General features: G+C 40.6%; 3 protein-coding genes across 6 annotated transcripts in view; 2 read left to right on the top strand and 1 right to left on the bottom strand.

Annotated features, from left to right (window-relative positions):
* The first annotated feature begins 426 nt into the window (after positions 1-426).
* Positions 427-2,032, top strand: LOC121607211 (kallikrein-8-like). Its single transcript, XM_041937926.1, has 5 exons — positions 427-513; positions 686-848; positions 971-1,260; positions 1,338-1,474; positions 1,557-2,032. Exons 1-5 carry the CDS (start codon positions 474-476, stop codon positions 1,704-1,706), a joined length of 780 nt encoding a protein of 259 aa, XP_041793860.1. The 5' UTR covers positions 427-473; the 3' UTR covers positions 1,707-2,032.
* Positions 2,033-3,702: 1,670 nt separating this feature from the next.
* On the bottom strand, positions 3,703-12,214 carry naa35 (N-alpha-acetyltransferase 35, NatC auxiliary subunit). Of its 2 annotated transcripts, none has more exons than XM_041936880.1 (23): positions 12,118-12,214; positions 10,764-10,892; positions 10,621-10,654; positions 10,224-10,338; positions 9,984-10,058; positions 9,541-9,708; positions 9,329-9,395; positions 9,145-9,188; positions 8,984-9,034; positions 8,384-8,467; positions 7,738-7,852; positions 7,269-7,447; positions 6,962-7,021; positions 6,681-6,787; positions 6,436-6,502; positions 6,093-6,191; positions 5,694-5,872; positions 5,459-5,595; positions 5,272-5,339; positions 5,053-5,193; positions 4,782-4,904; positions 4,543-4,623; positions 3,703-4,339 (listed from the first exon to the last, which is right to left on the bottom strand). In XM_041936880.1, exons 2-23 carry the CDS (start codon positions 10,882-10,884, stop codon positions 4,280-4,282), a joined length of 2,175 nt encoding a protein of 724 aa, XP_041792814.1. In that variant the 5' UTR covers positions 10,885-10,892; positions 12,118-12,214; the 3' UTR covers positions 3,703-4,279. The 2 variants fall into 2 exon arrangements, with proteins under 2 accessions (XP_041792814.1, XP_041792815.1); XM_041936881.1 differs by having other exon boundaries at positions 10,764-10,889; positions 12,118-12,172.
* Positions 12,215-12,432: 218 nt separating this feature from the next.
* Positions 12,433-18,106, top strand: part of agtpbp1 (ATP/GTP binding carboxypeptidase 1) — a 28,805-nt gene continuing 23,131 nt past the window's right edge. For all 3 annotated transcript variants that reach the window (XR_006006856.1, XM_041937719.1, XM_041937718.1), the window contains exons 1-3: positions 12,433-12,564; positions 13,969-14,027; positions 15,292-15,422. Coding sequence is in view for 2 of the 3 variants with exons in the window: in XM_041937719.1 (XP_041793653.1) it covers positions 13,996-14,027; positions 15,292-15,422 (163 nt within the window). In the remaining variant the exon portion in view is untranslated. The remainder of the gene's footprint in view (positions 12,565-13,968; positions 14,028-15,291; positions 15,423-18,106) is intronic.

Below are 18,106 nucleotides of genomic sequence, written 5' to 3'. Positions count from 1 at the left end.
CATGTAAATATATATATATATATGAACAGCAAATACTTTTTACATTTCAATTGTAAAGCATGGAGTCACTGAAGTAATTTCTTGTTTTTCATACAATGTAAAAAGGGCTCAGTACAGATATGTAGTAAATATGGAAGCTGACATGTGGTTCTTGACTGTGAAGTAAAGCTTTAATACAGATATCATGAAAAAATGTTATCTTGACAGACAATTTAGACATTTTTATTAAAACAAAGGTGTTGTGATGTGGCTCTTCCAGTTTGAAGGAGTTCATGCCTGGTGTTTGCATTCAAAAATCTTTTATCTCTCTGGGTTTCCACCTCTGTAACCCACCAATTTCCATATAAGGTAACTTATTAACTTCGCCCATGGCGGCAGCCAATAAGAAACAAGTGCAAAATCTGATTCTTACCCTTAAAAAGACGAAGCATCACGCAGTCCGTCACCTGAAGTGATCCAGATCAGACGCAGCCATGAAGACACTCTGCGTTGTCCTCGTTTTGGTGCTCGCTGGTGAGTTTCTTTTCCATCTCCAACTAAAATACATTCAGATATGTATTCATTCCTGCATGTAATTGTCTGATAGAAGCACCAGGAAAAGAAAAGTCAGTGCAGATCTAACAGGATGCTACAGCTCCATTCATGAGCCTGAACTTGACGTGTGTCACTTTCACTCATTTTTCAGGTGCTGCATCAGGGGCCATTGAGAAGAGGGTTATCGGGGGTAAGTCCTGTGGCACGGACAGGCAGTACCATGTGGAGATCGAGACTGTCCAGGGGGGCAACTTGTGTGGAGGCTCACTTCTCAACACCCGCTGGGTCATCACTGCTTCTCACTGCGCGCAACAGTAAGAAACATCCAGACTGTCTCCCACATGATGCAGTACTGATGTGTTCTCACCTGAGTGATTCAAAACTGATTCATTGACTGCATTTAAAAAATATTTTGCATTTTTTTTTTGTTTCGCAGGCTTGTGACTCTGAAGCTTGGCTTAAACGTGGAAAAGTCGTTTTTTTCAAAATTTAAGTCTTTCTTCAAATCGTCACCCAAAGAAAACAAGCAAGACATTAAAACCGCCCAACAGTTTACCTTCAAAGATGAGGAAGAGCGGTCCCACGACATCATGCTCATAAAACTGAATGAGGATGTGTCTCCTAAACTCCCCCAAATCAAGCTTCCTCCTGTTGGGTGCACCAGACCAGAGCCGAGTCAGCAGGTCGAGATTGGAGGCTGGGGAGCCAGGAAGGCCGACATCAAAAGTGAGCAACGAGACACTAGATGTATGTTTTGACAAAAGAAATCGCTTTTCTGATGCATTGTTTTGTTTTCTCAATAGGCAAAAAGCCACGGCACTTGGGGTGTGCCAGCACAAATATTATCGCATGTACTGATAACGACAAACCTGACAGCAAATACCACAGTGATGAAGCTACCACCATGTGTGCCTTTAAGCCCGGCGTGGACATCTGCTTTGTGAGCAAATGGTTTTATTTCATATTTTTTATTATCTAACGACGCATGTGAAATGATCACACCTCTGTTTTCTCTCCTGCAGGGCGATCCCGGCTCAGCTGTGGAGTACAACAGTCTCTTATATGGGATTATTGTCAACAACCCTGTAGATGATTGTGACAAGAGGACTGTCATGCTGGATATCTGTCACTACAGGGAGTGGATTGATAAAACCATGCAGGAAAATTCCTGAGTAAACCTCCTCAGGTTAATACAGAGATCACAAATGTACTTTAAGTATCTCATGTTTTTTTCACTTTTAATCACAATCACCTGCCTTGTTAACTTAATTTCACGTTAAAGATGCAAACATAAGCATTCAGTTCCAATATGGTTGCACTGGTTTTGCACTTTACACTGGATAAGTTAAAAAAAAGTTTTTTCACTCAGGAAAGCAAAGCAAATTATAATCAAGTGCATGTTGGACCAATGTGTTATTTAGATCGCTCTCTTTGAAAAATATGATTGTGGGCTCTATTTAAATTTAAATGAATGAATAAAAAGATGTGATCTCCCAGACTTCTTCATGTGTTATCTGTTGTCTTTCTTCGGTACATTTGACTGTCTACTATTATATTTGACTAGCTTCAAACTCTGGTCATATTCTCACTTAACGAGACATGGACACAGTCATGTAACATAGACAGAACATAGCAACTTTCTCCATGTACTCTACCACTGATATACACCGTTTAAAGTTAATAATTATTTAGGATTAAATTTAGGATTATGTTACCAAAAATCCTGAATTTCCCTCCTGGATCACTGGTAATTTAGACATTTATTACAACACAATAATAGTGTCTCAATACTTCTGCATTCAATTTTAAAGTGCAAAGCAAAAAAGCCTCATTGTGTGAATCAAACACATATTGTGAAAAGAGAAATTTAAACCGCAGATGTAAGTCTATAGTCCCTTTATGAGGTCGCTTAGTTTACTAAGATGTCTAAATATATTTAGAGAACAGAACAAGGGGAGAGTGATCACTATTTTTCAGGTGCTTTTCAAAACAAGAACCTGTGTGTTGTAACTGGTAAGCGCACAGACCTTCAGATCATTTCTCTCCAATTCCTGTTGCAAATCTACCCGCCTGTTCCATATATACAAATCTAGACAAAATTTGTTGTCATTTAATGCTCCCTCTCAGCAAATGACAGAATATTAACCCCACTGCACAGACGTGTTTTATTGTGTCATCTGAGATGTGTGATGGCTGTAGCTGTCCAGTCCTCCGGACTTGCTGGGGCTGGTTTGAGGCAGCAGTGCCGACGGTTCAATACAATCCTTCAAATCAAACAGCCCTGAAGTGGAAAACTGGTACCCTAAAAGTTTGACAAGATACTGTCGTCTTTTCAGGCTCGACATAAATGCATATTAAGTTATGTTTGAATGATATGCACCCATTGTCATTACAGCTGTTTTACAACCCCAACTCAAAGTTGGGACTGTGTAAGACATAAATAAAACAGAGCACGATCATTTGCTAATCCTTTTATAACATATGATCAACTGAAAACAGTACAAAGACAGCATATTTAATGTTTGACCTCATCAGCTTCATTGATTTTTATAACTATTTGCTTATTCTGAATTTGATGCAGCAACACGTTTCAAACAGGTTGGGACAGGAGCAGCTAAAGACAGTGATGGTTTACAGCCTGCAATCTATATGGAAATTGGATGAACTGTAGAGGTGGAACCCCAGAGGACTGAGACAGATAAAAGATTGTTGAATGGAAATAACACACATGCATTCCTTTGAACGGTGTCATGTCTAATTTGTCTGTCAAGATAACATTTTTTCAGGACATCTGTATTTAAGCTTTACTTCACAGGAAGAACAGCATGTCAGCTTCCATATTTAATACATATACTGAGCCCTTTTTACATTGTATGAAAAACAAGAAATTACTTCAATGGCTTTGCAGAGTTGATCCCTTTTCAAACTCTTCTATACTTTGACTACCATTAACATAAATAATTTGCTATCCTTTTTGACATATACTCAATTGAAAGCAGAAAAAAGACATTAGGTTTGACCTCATCAGCTTCACTGATTGTAAATATCTGCTTATTCTGAATTTGATGCACCAACATGTTTCAAACAAGTTGGGACAGCAGCAACAAAAGACTGGGAAAGTTGTGGAACGCTCCAAAAACACCTGTTTGGATCATTCCACAGGTAAACAGGTTGACTGGTAACAGGTGATAGTATCATGATTGGGTATGAAAGGAGCATCCTGGACAGGCTCAGTGGTTCACAAGTGAGGATGGAGCGAGGTTCACCACTTTGTGAACACACGATTGGATAAAGTTGGTTGCTACATGGGAACACTTTGTAAAACCTTTGTCAGTAAACACAGTTCATTTGCAAATGATTGCATTTTCTTTTTATTTCCATTTTACACAGCATCCCAACCTTTTTGGAATCGGGCTGTACAAGACCGCTCTTGAGGCAGCTTAGAAAAATTTCCATCGGCCAGCTCTTTGCGCAAAAGCACCTCCACTTGTGTCGGACTCTCACGTGCACACAAACACACACAAACAAGCATACACAGATGCAGATGTGGATACTGTCATTCATTTAGGTCCAGCTGTGAGATCTCTGGTCTGGTTTCTTGTGTCACATCTTTCATTCAGGTGAAAAAAAGAATGGGGTGTATCAAACACTCCTTTACACAACTTTACAGTTAGGTGAATCACACACACAGTTCAGGCTGGTCTTCATGATGACACTCGCGTCAACCCGCGCTGAAGAGCAAGGGTCAGATAATCTTGACCACAGGAAAATACTTGTGAGCTGAGAAGTCAAATTCTGGGAGCACCTGGGGATTAACAGAGGGGACATTCATTAATTAATGCATATATGCATTCCCCACTTTTAAAGCGCTCATTTCAGGTTTACAATCTTATTTTAGCACAACTTTTACACATTATATTTTTTACTTTTACTACATAAAAGTTCTCATTTGTACTAACTGTATCTACAGAACCAAACGATCATCCACAGTATGTTTTATCGTCTTACCTTGGTCTCCTTCTTGTGCCCTCCGGCCAGGAGCTTCATGACTACAATATTGGGCTTGGCCACCTTCAGTATACGATTCACCTGTTATCAATCATTTACTGGTTATTGATAGTTGAGAACACTAGAAAAGGTAAAAACTAGTGTGCAAACAGATCATTTAACTTATATGTTATGGACTGATGATTTTCTAACATAAAATTGGATTTAGCATTTATTTTACAATAGTTCAATTTTCTGACCTCAGGGTCTGGGCTGGGCACATTTTCTAGGATGAGCTTGGCCTGCTGGAAGTGTTTGCTGGCTGCCAGGTAGAGGTCAGCGGAGCCTGGTGGAGGATTGTACTTCTTCAGATCAGACATCTCCTGAAGAGGGCAAAGACAGAGAGAGCAGAAAAATTGGAGTGCAAGTCAGTTCCAAAAAGGAAAGATAAAAGGCGGTGACAGGAATATGATGAGGGAAAAGTGTGAAGTGTGGAGGAGGAAGGACAAGAATAATGAGGAGAGTCTGTACCTTGAACTGGATGTAGTGCACAGGTGGGGGTGTGACCACACTGTTGAAGGGGGCGAAGCGATGCTCATAGCGAACCTGCTCGCTGTCCAACTCAAACTGGGGCTTCCGCACCTTCCCGTCCATATCCAAGGCTACCATCGTCTGAGGAGAGAGACAGAGAGGATGCACAATACTGCAGCGTGTGTGTCAAAAAAGGAGACAGCTGTACTGACGTCCTACCTTGTACATGCCAGCACACATGTTCTGGTATGCTTGACTCATGGTAATTTCCTTGCTGAGAGGACGAACTGCAGAGGAAACGCAAACACTTTGAGACAAGCACCTAGCGAGAGGTCACACTTCCACATTTAATGGCATATTTGTGCAGATTTTGTCAATATGATATGAGCCACCGATGATAGTGTACCTTTTTTCTTCTTCTTGGTCTTTTTGCTGCTGCGTCCTTTCAGCTGCTCCTCCAGAATCCGCTCCTCTGCCATCTGAGAGGAGTCGGCTCTGCTCAGAGTGGACATCAGCCATGCGTACAGGAACTCTGACAGGTACCTGCAGCCCAGAAGAAAAAACAAAACACATATTCATTCGCAGGAAAACGCGCCTCATTGTGTGTGCCTGAAAATGGGAGTTTGTGCGTTTGCTCTCACCAGTAGATGTAGTAGTACTCGTGCATGCTGTACAGCTCCAGTTCAAAGCCGCTCAGCAGGTACTGGATCATGATCCTCAGGTTATGGTAGAGGATCCAGGTGCCGAGACATGCTAGATGCTGTCGCTGAGGCTCAAGTTTCATTAGCAGGCTGTGCAGGGCTGCATCCACCTTCTCCGCCTGCAGAATGCAAAAGAAGAATTCAGCAGTTGGTTTATAAATGATAAAATGAAAACGAGATAAGGTGCAAATGTTTCAATAATATGTAACTAGAACTTTCCTATCGGTGTCTCTACCTAACTTGTGTGGCGCAAAATAAAAAAAAAAAAACAGTGGTGTTGTGTTTATTGAAGCAAAAAGAAAAAGGAGGAATAGAACAGGAGAAACAGCTGCAGGTCACCTCATCCTGCAGTGTGGCAAACTCTTCAAGAATGTGACCCAGTTTGTCTCTCTGTCGAGCTCGGTTATGTCCGTGGATCTGGATCAGACTGCAGAATGGCTGCGGGGAGAAGCGATGAGACACAAATAAACACACAGTTTCAGCACTTACTTATTCATGTCACTGATGAAAGGTTAGCCCAAACGTTCAGTGTTAAAACATTAAGAAATCTAATAGTAGCAGAACTGAAATAACTTCAGACTAATGCTGAAGTAAAATGAGCACATGAAGTCCACTGTGCGAGTTAGGTATAGGAAAGCAGCAGAGTTATAGACTATGATTTTGAATAGCAAAGGGAACATACCCTGGAGCAGTGTGTAACAAAGGAGTCTATGTAGTCCTTGGCCTGGTGGTTGTTAAACAGACAACACCTGCAGAGAGACAGGTGCATGTGCAGGCAGTCAAGAGAGTTTGCATATTATGTTTACACACAAAGTCAAAAACAAAAGATCCAAATCAACCCTTAAACAACTTTGTAATTCAAAAACTGAATGACATTAAATGATTCACATGTTGATGGTTTAGTCAATAAACCAACATCAGACTTACTTGTAGGAGAGGACAGGTGGGCTGACGAAGTATCTCAGAGCATCTTTAATCATGTCCTGCATCAGGTGGGTCCCAAACACTTTCTTATTATCTATCAGGAACGTTGTCTGGATTTAGGAAAACAATCTGATTAGCTCTCACTGTTTGCAATGATGAGATTACATGATAGTATCTAAAAGATTTATTAATTGTTACAGGTATATAAAGTCTAGGAATCTCTCTGTGGGCATCAGAGAAAAAGGGGTGACTTTTCAGAATCAAAATGGCAATGATTAACTCACCTGAAGAAGAGATCTGGAGAGCACACAGGGAGACTGCTCACTGAACTCACAGAAGAAGTCCTGGTAAAAGCACAAACACAATAATCATATGCCTTTATAATTTCTAATGTATTTTCTAGAAAGCATGTGTGTGTATAGGATGATAAACCGCTTAAAACTGGTGCATCAAGTCTACATTATGTACCATTTACTTCTATTATGATATTTTTCACCGGGCTTGGGGGGGCATGACCATAATGAAATAGCAAAACCTGCTTATTTATGGCTACTGGTTCAGAATGTAAAGTTTCTGAACATGTGTGTTTACCAGTATGCCATGCAGGTTGGTGGTGTTGATCACATCGCAGACGGTCTTGATGCGTTCTATGAGTTTGCCGAAGTAGGCCACCATGTCCTCCCTTTTAATGATCTTGGCGTAGCGAGGAAAGGTTGGTGGTAGCAGTCGCTGGTTTACTAGGGGCTCAAAGCCCATCATGATGGGGTGGTCTGCAGCGTACACAGAAACAAGGTTAAGACAGGTCACATTTCGTAGTTATAATGTAATCTTCTCTAAGAGGCTGTCTCGGCTAGATGTAGCAGAGTGACTGAAGTTTTCTTTAACTCTGTGTGTGGAAATTTGTTGAGGTACATTTAGTGTGCACTATTACTTAACTGGATGGCTGGAGAGCAAGAATGTTTATAATGTATGCACAATTTCAGGTATGTGTGATCATATTTCATGAACTAATTTCCAAACTGGATCCTAAGCATGTTCAATGTGTGTGTGTGTGTGTTACCTCCTTTAGTAGTGTCATTCTGTGACTGGATGCCGTGCTGAATACTGGAATGAATGGCTGATAAGAGGTCAGCTGCCTGAGCAACAAGCTTCTGGGCCTCACCCACCGAACTGGTCTGATAAAAAGATACGATCATAAACAAAACATTCAGAGAAATGAAGAAAATGACCAATTTAGGTGCCTTTTAAGGACCAGTGTGCAGGATCTAGTGACATCTAGTGGTGAGATTGCAGACTGCAACCAACTCACCCCTGCTTTCTAAGCATGTAGGAAAACCTACCATGGCCACCATAAACATGAAAAATGTGCAAAGTGTATGTCCTTTCTGGGCTACTGTAGAAACATGGCAATGCAACATGGTGGACTCCGTGGAGGAGGCACGGCTCCCTCTGTAGATATAAAGAGCTTATTCTAAGGTAATGAAAACACTATTCTTATTTTCAGATGATTATACATCAACAAAAACATAATAATGAATATTATATTCCATTTCTGCCAACCGATCCCTCTTAATGCTACACATTGGACCTTAGAAAGCACAAGATACTTTAATACAGTTCTTTTTACTGCTGGGCAGAAGTACATTTTAGAGTCCATGTGAGAGTAATTTACAGTGTCTGATTGTGTCTGTTTGCATGTGTGTTACCTCTTTCTTGGTAAAGGTGATCAGTGCAGTCAGTAAAAGGCGTGTGAATTTGATTCTGTTGAAAAGTGCCAAACACTGCTGATGCTGAAAAATAAAGTATGAGAACATAAAACAGGCTCACGGGTACATGCAAAGCTATTAATACCAGTATTCCCAAATTTGTCTTTGAAGCTCTACAGAGCACAAGACATTACAAAGGCTGAAATTTAGGGTTTTTTTACTTTTGACCACCCAGACAAAGTCCATTTTTGGGTCTGACGTTTTCTTCCTCCATTTGTTATTATTATTGCTGTTACTGTAACAGTTGGAAATTCCAGAGTAGAGTCTCAAAAGGTCATATGAGTCCCACACTCTGATAGAAAGACGGAAAACAAATTATAACAGGCAGAGGCTGGGAACGAGGGTTCAAGGTTATTTTAATAGGATATAATTCTTAATCAAAGAAGAGTACTGCTCTGCAGTCTGATTTGATACTTGCAGTTGTTAAAACTGCAACCACGAGTCAGAAACAACTTGTGTTTAGCTTTCAGTTGGTCCACAGTACATGCTGTTCCATAAACAAGGTTTTAACTAAAATAAATTTGTTTTGACCTGACGTACCTCCAGCTCAACCTCCGGGTTTCGCTGCTCACCCTGTCGACTGCGTGTGCTCTGGAGCAGTAGAAGAGAAACAAATGAACAATGTAATACTCAGCATTTGTATCAGCAGTATTTCACAGACATTTCAAAGATTTGGACTTAAACTTTCCAAGAACTAATACCTTAACTTTCCTCTGCAACTCATCCTCCACATCTTTCAGCATACCTGGTAAGAAGAACAAATGAGAGAGAGAGATGACATCAACTATCCTCTGCCCCAACATTATTCATCTGTAATGGCCTGAGCTATCCACAATAAACATGAAGCTGGAGATTTATTGAACTTTGATAATACAGTACTTGTACCTGTCACCCGCAGGTCTGTGACATTATTGGCCATCTTGAAGCCATATGTCATGGCCTGGAAATCCTCCTAGAGACAAATATGGACGTTAAGACATAGAAATACATAATATCACAGACGCACACGTGCATACGCAGGCATACACATGCACACACACATACAGACACAGAAACAGACAGAGAGAGAGACAGACAGACAGAAGAAAGTTGCTTACCTCCTCGAACACAGCAGCCTTGTTGACTTTCTCTCGTGCAATGTCACACACCTTCAGGATGCCCAGGGCAAAGGCTTTGAGGGCTGGCTCCTCAATCAGGTCGGGGTTATGGACGTACAGACAGGTAAACACAGTCTGCGCCAGGGAGTGGCCCTCTAGCCATGTGATCTAGGAATACACACAAACATGCACACTTGTGTACTGGGTTTCACTCCAAATTGATTTACCACAGTGATAATTCAGTATATAAACAGCTATAAAGTATCTAAGTATGGATAAAGTGATCAGTAACTGACTGACTCTGGACTCACTTTCTGACATCTGTGTGGAGGGGAGCTACTCAAGAGTTGCCCTACATGGGTCAGTCAAATGCAAACCTCTAGATTTACAGTATATTGTAAACAAAACCTGCAATGTGTACAGTGTGAGAAAGTGAAACTCACCAAACAGCAGAAACATGTGTCTATGATCCCGATGAGTTCAGGAAGACTAAGGTCTTTCACCTTAATGGCACCTTCCTACAACAACCAGAAGAGAGTAATACAAATGACTTAAAACTTAATTATAATGTTTATATCAAAAAACAAATAAAACTAGACAATGCAATCAAGAAAATTATTTTTTTGTCTCAATTCCTGACAATTCACTGTTTTCACTGTGCAGCAGTGTCAGTGGTACTGTACCTTTATAGCTTGTTCAAAGTTGAGCACCTTCCTGTTGACTTGGTTCCCAATCATTCCTGCATCCATCTTAGGATCCATCATCTCTATGGCTGACATGGCCTCAAACAGTCCAAACCTTCAACCACAGAAGAACGTTTAGTGTCTGTTTTATATGTGTGTTTACAAAAATTTATCAAACATTGGATTTTGAAGACTAATACTAATGATGATATTGCGGAACGATCCAATGAGTAATGTAGGTATCTTGACTCTTGAAATAAGTGTTAATCCATTTTTTGGCTGGCAGGCTAACTCACACCACCTTGCGATTAGTGGAAATATTTTTTTTTGTGTGTGTAATTTGAGCGAACTGACCCTTTAAAGTGTGAGTCTGCAAAAAGCCTTTTGTCTTACTCACAGTTTGTCATGAAGCAGCTCTCCAAGGTTCAACTCTGCATGAATAAGGGATGAGGACAATGAAACAGAAAAGGAGGAACACGTCAGTCCATTCATTGCTGAACACATGCGACTCTCACAAACAATCACCGGCAGAGCCTGTACCTTTACATGCACCCTTGAATTCAAGTGTAATGTCAACCCAGTTGGCATTGTTCTTCATCTTTTCTGGGATGCCCAGCCCCCAGCCAGCATCATCATCATCAACTGCTGACTTCATCACCATGGTAACTACTGAAGAGAAACACAAAGGGAACCAAGAGAAAGTGGTCAGAATATTACAAATTATCAGCAGTCACAAACATTTGTTAACCAGCAGTAAATGTCAAAATATTTAATGACAGTGTGGGTTTTGGTCTGATTGCAAAATAGATCATATCAACTTAACATTTTATGACATAAGTGAAAATCCAGCATTATATGATTGGCTAAAGTAATAGGTCACAGTGACTTGAGCCACTGAAGAGCTTCTGGTCTCATAATATTGCAAGTGTTAAGCAGTTGGCTGTTTTTACATTCATATTTATGCAATCAGTTACTACATTCCTTCACCTTCTCCACTGGACATTTTTCAATGGCATCTAAACAGCATGCAAAAACATCACTTTTACACATTAACTTTCATACTTCCTCTACTGCCTCTACTGTTGGAAAGCTGAAAAAATGGTATATTATGATCTATGGAAACATGAGAGGATTAACATCATGCTCTGTGAACTGACTCGAGAATCTTAAGTTAGAGCCTAAAAAGGTGTAAATTGCACCCATGAGAGCACTGGAAAGTCTCAGCCTTTAAAACCAAGAACATGTCATGTGACGGCTAAGGGGGATCTCTGTATGACTGATTTATTCATCTTTAATCTATTTATGGAGGTACATTTACATAATAAGGTTCACAGCACATCTATCAGATATCCGGCGATAGATTTTGATAGATTTAGTAACTGAGCTGAGAAGAAACAACTGCAGCCAGTCACGGGTGTCATTTGAAGAAATTAAAATCGATTGTACCTGCAAATAAATACAAGTCAAACTAGATATTTATGCATTCCCCTCAGTCTGGCATTGGGAGACATCTCACTAAGAGAGAGAGAACTTAGCTAACAGTTACATGTAAAGAACAAACAAGCCAAAACACTAGAGTAACAGTCTTTCAGCTCATTTGAATCCACCTTATTTTGTACTGTTTACCAAAAACGTACAAAAACACTAAATGCAGTACAGGTTACTGTATGGTACTAAAAGATATGACATGTATAGGGCACGTTAGCTAGCTATCACCAACGATAAAGTAGCTTGTAATACCGTGTGCTAACAAGCTAATGTTGCTTAGAGTGGATGTTTCCTGTAAACGAAGCCGGAATATCATCAGTTTAACAGGTTATTCGATTTCACAAGGTACACAAAACACAAATAATGTTATCAAAAAGCCATATTTTCGTTGCAAATCAACACATACCTTATTAATATGTATCAACCATGTACCTACTAAATATCTCTTCAAAGACTGTAAAGATTGGCGCATAAATTGAACGTCATAGGCCAGCATGTGCCACTGACAACCTGGGAAATGTAGTCCTTATATGTCATGACGGAGATTAAGTCCACAATAAACAAATTATGCTGTGTATGTATAAATCTGTATTAATATTATATTTTGATGAAGGTTATGATGCACTTGGCTCATTCGGAAGCTTTCGTCCTCGTCATAACTCTAAGTCAGTACCCTTCTCCCTAAAACCACACAGAGAGACGTACTCTCGCGTTGTGCAACGACAGCCTCTCTGACAGTTGGGGCTCGTCTCATCACAACATCATCAGGGCGTTTCAGGCAACGCGTTGAGACACGGTAGCAGTCCCTCTTATCTTGGAATTGGTCCTCCCCGAACAGTTCCGTTGCATACAGGTTCGTCAAATCTTCTTTGTCGCTAGTATTATACAGGCACATTGCTTTAGCTAACATCGTCTGTGTTCTCTTTACTTAACATTATTGTTAGCACATTCCTGTTAGCTAGCCTGCTGTCGCAGACAGGCGGCCGTTAATGAGTGACTAGTTCAGCAGGTGCAGCGGGCATCAGCCCCAGCTAGGTTATCTGACTTAGCATCTTGTAACATAGCGTTGGCTAACATTAGCTGTTTACATTGCTAAAAGTAGCATAATGACAATGACCAACCCAAATTTCCTCGCAGGCTGGGGGAGTGACAGTATTATATCGTGTTTTGTAAATGGATTGTGGATTCTGGTGTATGGAAGAAGGCAGCCTTATGGGGTTATTGTGGCCAGGCCAGCGCACCAGCTGTCAAACGTATGATCTGACCAATAGCTAAATCTATGCTCCTCAGCCCATACGCGTGTATGACCTCAGACCCTCAGGTGCGTGCATCTGGTTGCACTGATCTAGTAAGAAAACGCGGTGGACTCTTACAGTCTGACTCTGCAAGATTTGGAAAAACCTGACTGAGGTCAGCCAGCTTCTTTAAAATCTTATTTTTTAATAGCTGCATTGTGTGATTTATTTGTTTTTGTTTTGAATATGTGATTGTTATTATAAGCACAATCTCACTCTGTCTAGCACCACTGATATTGACTTATCACTTTGAATTTTACCGCATTGTTTATGACTCATCTTATCTCAAACCGTAAATGCTCCTGTATTCACTCTGTCCTCATCATAAAGTCGTGGGAGACCTGTGAAAATGCAATACACTGAGATGTTTCTGTAGACACTGATTGATGACAGAATTTTTGCTGAATGAAGTTGTTTTTTTTTTCTTTTTTGAAATAAGTTTTGGGCCATTGTCTGTCAGTCTAATGCAGCTAAACACTAGCATTGCTTTTTTTAAAAAAAACAACCCCCCCCCCCCCCCCCTTGTGTTCAAGTCTTTTGTCTGAAGACATTTAAGATGTGCAGCATGTATGGGAGCCCCATTTGTTTTGTGTAAAATCAGTCAGGAGATTCTGTGTATCTGATAGTATCTCTATTCTTGTACAGTCAATATGAGCTGTCTATCTGCAGCTGCAGGTTGTCCCTCACTGGTAGGCAGGTGCACCCTGAAAAGGTCACTGGTTTGTTACAGGGTTAAAACATATGGCCATATCAGCACAGTGACAGGCATGGGCAAGGTAGATTTCTCGTCATGTGGTTTTGGCATGGTTGCAGGGCTTACTGGAGACTGAGATCACCTCAAAGGGAATTCAGTCAGATCCCTTTTGGCACACGGGGCAAAGTTTGATTATGCTCATTTCTAGGATTTCTCACAATGTTTATGCTTTTTTGCCAGTGAGGTCTCTGTTTTCTTTCCCTTGCAGACGACATGAAATGTTGATGTTGTAAAAATGAACAAACCCAAAATGGCCACAGAGAAAGGGTGAGTTGCTTGTATGTGTGCATGTGTTTCTGTGTGAAAGCTGCTCACTGTCATGATCATCTGTCCACAGATTCCCTCTCTCTCTCTCACTGAGTGCTTACCTTTACCCTCTCTGAAGTGATCCTGCTCATTTACTATTCTGCATTTTAACTGTCTTTGCTCCAGAGTTTGTCCTTGCTGTTTGTCTTCTTGTTGCACTGCCTATGGGTGAACAAGAGTGTGTTTGTGCAACACAGCAGATAATTAGTTTGCCTCTCTTGAACCCTTCCATATGCATTTGTCATGATGACTAAAAATAACAACACTCATCATTAATGCAGCAGAAACAGACTTGGAAAAACTTTCAGTGTATTTGTCCTCATCACGTTTGCATATTTCTAATTTGTTCATTTTCTAGTTAATCTTTCTGACTTTTGCAGAATGTTTATTTAGGCTTTACTTCTCCTGCAGTGTTTTCCTTTGTCCGTACTTGCATAACTTTTCTTCATCATTCTTTCCATTTTTCCATTTTTTTTCTTGCTCTGTCTCAGCACTCAGGCTCTCTGTCTCTGTCTGTCTTTATAAGGACATATGAGAAACTCAGCTCCACTGGGTGCAATCAGAGTTTTGATTCTGTCTCCCATGTTTGCCGTTGCTGTACCAACAACTGACCTCTAGCCTTGTGTTTCCAGTTGAGCGCCACTGTGCTAAGGTTATAAATGGGGGATGGGTCACTATCCCAGAAATAGTGAAGCACCAAGGGACCGCCTTAGTATTTTAATCACGGATTGCAATTTTGTAACTCTTTTAGCACTACACTATAGTTCAGAAAGTGCTATATGAGTTGGTTATTACTCTGTTATGCCCAAGACTCATTTGAATCACTGCGGTCATACAAGAACATTGTGTGACCCAGTGCTCAGTTACTTTGACTCACTTGTGTTATAAAACTGATCCATCCCTCTCTTCTAATCATAGACTTGGAGTGAAATTTTGTCACAGATTTCCACTTTCTGTGCTTGCAACTGCAGTTTTTCCCTTTCCAGATGGACTTGAATATGAAATATTTCAGTCTGTCTTTATTTATCCTCTCTTCAGACGCACATACAGGAATGCATTTTTAAATTAAATTATCCTGTTGCATGCAGTCTTCCTAAAGGTAAAAGTGTGTGTGTGTGTGTGCGTGTGTGCGTGCGTGCGTGCGTGCGTGCACACGCGTGTGTGTGCGTGTGTGCGTGTGTGTGTGTGTGTCTGTGTGTTTGTGTGTCTGTGTCTGTGTTTTCAGTGTTCCCAGTAACTCCAGGGTGCTGATGCTCCTGGGCCAACTGGAGAGGATGAACGGAGAGGCCATGGTGAGGGATGTTGAAATGGCAAGACAGGTCACTGCAAAGATACTTCATCTCATACAGACACAAGGTGAGAGAGCAAACACGCAAAAGCCATCTTCTGTACTCAAACTGAAACAACTGAAAAGACAAAATCTAGAATTTTGTAAGTATTTATGTACAGAGACCAAGGGTTGATACATGTATAGTGGTGTGGCTCTTGGTACTTGCCACTGTAAAGAGACCTTAAATTGCATTGCTGACAGTGCCTCATACCTGCATGATATTCATGCATTGTAGTATGTTATTATAAAAGTGTCTGTTCCACACACAGCCTGCACAGAGCAGATCGAGCCAGGCAGGAAGTCCGACACAAGAAAGGCATAGAGAATCCGGTACATTTTCAAAATAAACATCCTGTGCAGACTCCCTATCGTATATCAACTAAATACAATTCAAACAAACAAAGAACGAAACATCTTAACTATGTAGCCCACTTAAAAACGGTGGAAGTGCAAGTCTCAATGAAAAATGACCAAATCAGCAAAATCTGAGTCAACAAAATGAGGCAGGCAAAACACTTCCGAAACTCTCCCGGTGGGGTTTGAAACCGCATGGAGGACGTAACAAAACTACGTCGCAACTGGAGCACAATGCCGCTGTGCCCAGTGGAATCTCTGGGACCAGGAAAATCCATGTAATTTTTTCCAGATTCCATTTTTTTCTCCCAAATTCCATATTTTCTGTTCTACGTTTTCTTAATTCTGTCATTTAAACATATTTTGTCATCAGAAAGAGTAATCTAATCATATGATGGAAATGTCAACAACTCAATAACAAAAGATTCAAAATTCAATGAATGAAAATGATGTAACACAACATTGCAGTATTTTTTATCACACAGATCTTCTGCAGGACAGCCTTCATATGCAGCTTGAACACACAGAATGAGTGGCTCTGAAGGAGACTACTGTTGCATTGGAGCAGCGCTCCTCCTGTTTACAATGCTTCACCAGAATTGGATGAAGCTTTTTCATCTTTTTCCAACAGCATATTTGACTGCACACATACAGCCACAAAGTCTTCATTGAATTTGGGTCTTGAATCTGCCGATATAGTTGCACTTCTGCATCACGGAAATCACAGGGCCCTACAATAGGCTAAGATGTTGTGCATGTTCATTTAAAAGACAGCACTAAACCTATTTATTATTGCACTCCTACAGCATTTTTCGACAGTTTAAAAGTATCAAAATGCAGCAGAAACAGAGAAATTGTCCTTTTTATTGCACACATTCTTCTTTCTTTCTTGTGAAAACCTGCTGTTGACATTACCCACACTGCAACTTGACGGACAACAGCTCAGTCAGGGATGTGTTGGGTGTGTTCTAGTAGCGGCTAATGTTGCCTTGAGCCGCTAGCCTAAAGCAGAGATGAGGAGTTGTCACGCAGGTCTAAGCTCATGCCTTTCTAACTCCACACCCCCACATTCATTTCATTTTCAAACTTGTAGTCTTCAGCCCCAACCAACACTGACTGAAGTCACATCACTTAAGGACATTTATTAGACTTTGCTCAGCTTCTTCTGGAGCCACAAAAGGCTCAATACAGCTTTTTTCGCATATGCACTTGTGCTCCCCAACACCTATAAACAGACTCTGATGTGTAAAATCTGTGCAGTTCCCCTTTAAAATACCTTGATGCAAAGCTTTAGCTTGTCAGGTCGAGCTGATTAATGTATTAACAATGTGTTCAGTGTAGTTGCTATGTAAATAGAGATGGGTTACTGCACCGGTAGTCAGAGTGTGGATGGATTGATGCAGTGCCTCTCTGATTACTCTTTGGAAAGGAGCGCGGAGAAGAAGATCTGACAGGTGCAGTAGAAGGCATTGTGCCGGCTCTCTGTGGAGACCAGACTGAAACATGAGTGTGTCTCTGCGAGCAGGGTGCCTGTCTGCCTCTCTCAGGACCTGGGATGAATGGAAATCTCTGATGCAGGCATCATTGCTCTGTTGCTTGAACAATTAGTTCATGAATGCATATGTTAAACAGCCAAAAAGTACTGCAGTTTTGATAGTTACTCCATTTATCAAGCATTCTCTGGTTACAACTTCTCAAATGTGAGGATTTGTTGCTTTTCTCCGTTTTACATCATTGTGATCTGAATATCTTTGTATTTTTGACTGTCGGTCGTACAAAGCAAGCAATTTTTGGAAATTGTTATCTGCATTTTTCATGCTTACGGACTCTTCATAGACTATTAAACAATTTACAATCAATCATTTAATTGAACAATAAAAAGCAAATATTGATGATGAATTGATAATGGAAATAGTTAATACCTAATCAAGATCCAATGTGTGGTTTTCCTTTCTGACTGAAAGGAGCAGTGAGTGGATGGTGTCATTGCAGGCCTCTGCTGGAGCCAGCTACATTACTGGAGATTTAAACTGTTCCCCCATGTGGATGGTAACCCATATAACTCTATATTTGTTTGTAGCTCTTATATTGATGTTGCTATGAAACTAGTAGGTTTCAGTTAGTGGCATTTTCAGTGTGGATTTCTGAACTTGGACAACTTGTAGTTACTTGAGTCAAGCCTTAGTCTTTGTGTGGAGGTACAGTGTGGCGTGAAGGATTCTGCTGAATCATTACATAGTATTTTGAGCCTGCTGGCATGTTTTGAACTTGCTTTGAACTTCTTCCCTCTCATTTTTCTGGAATTTTATCTTTCCTCTGGCCATGATTTGTTGCTTCCTCCAACTTCAAAGTAAAC

The sequence above is a fragment of the Chelmon rostratus genome, chromosome 5 (genome assembly GCF_017976325.1).
Source record: "Chelmon rostratus isolate fCheRos1 chromosome 5, fCheRos1.pri, whole genome shotgun sequence".
Taxonomy (NCBI): domain Eukaryota; kingdom Metazoa; phylum Chordata; class Actinopteri; order Chaetodontiformes; family Chaetodontidae; genus Chelmon; species Chelmon rostratus.
This window is presented reverse-complemented; position numbering and strand designations above follow the sequence as displayed.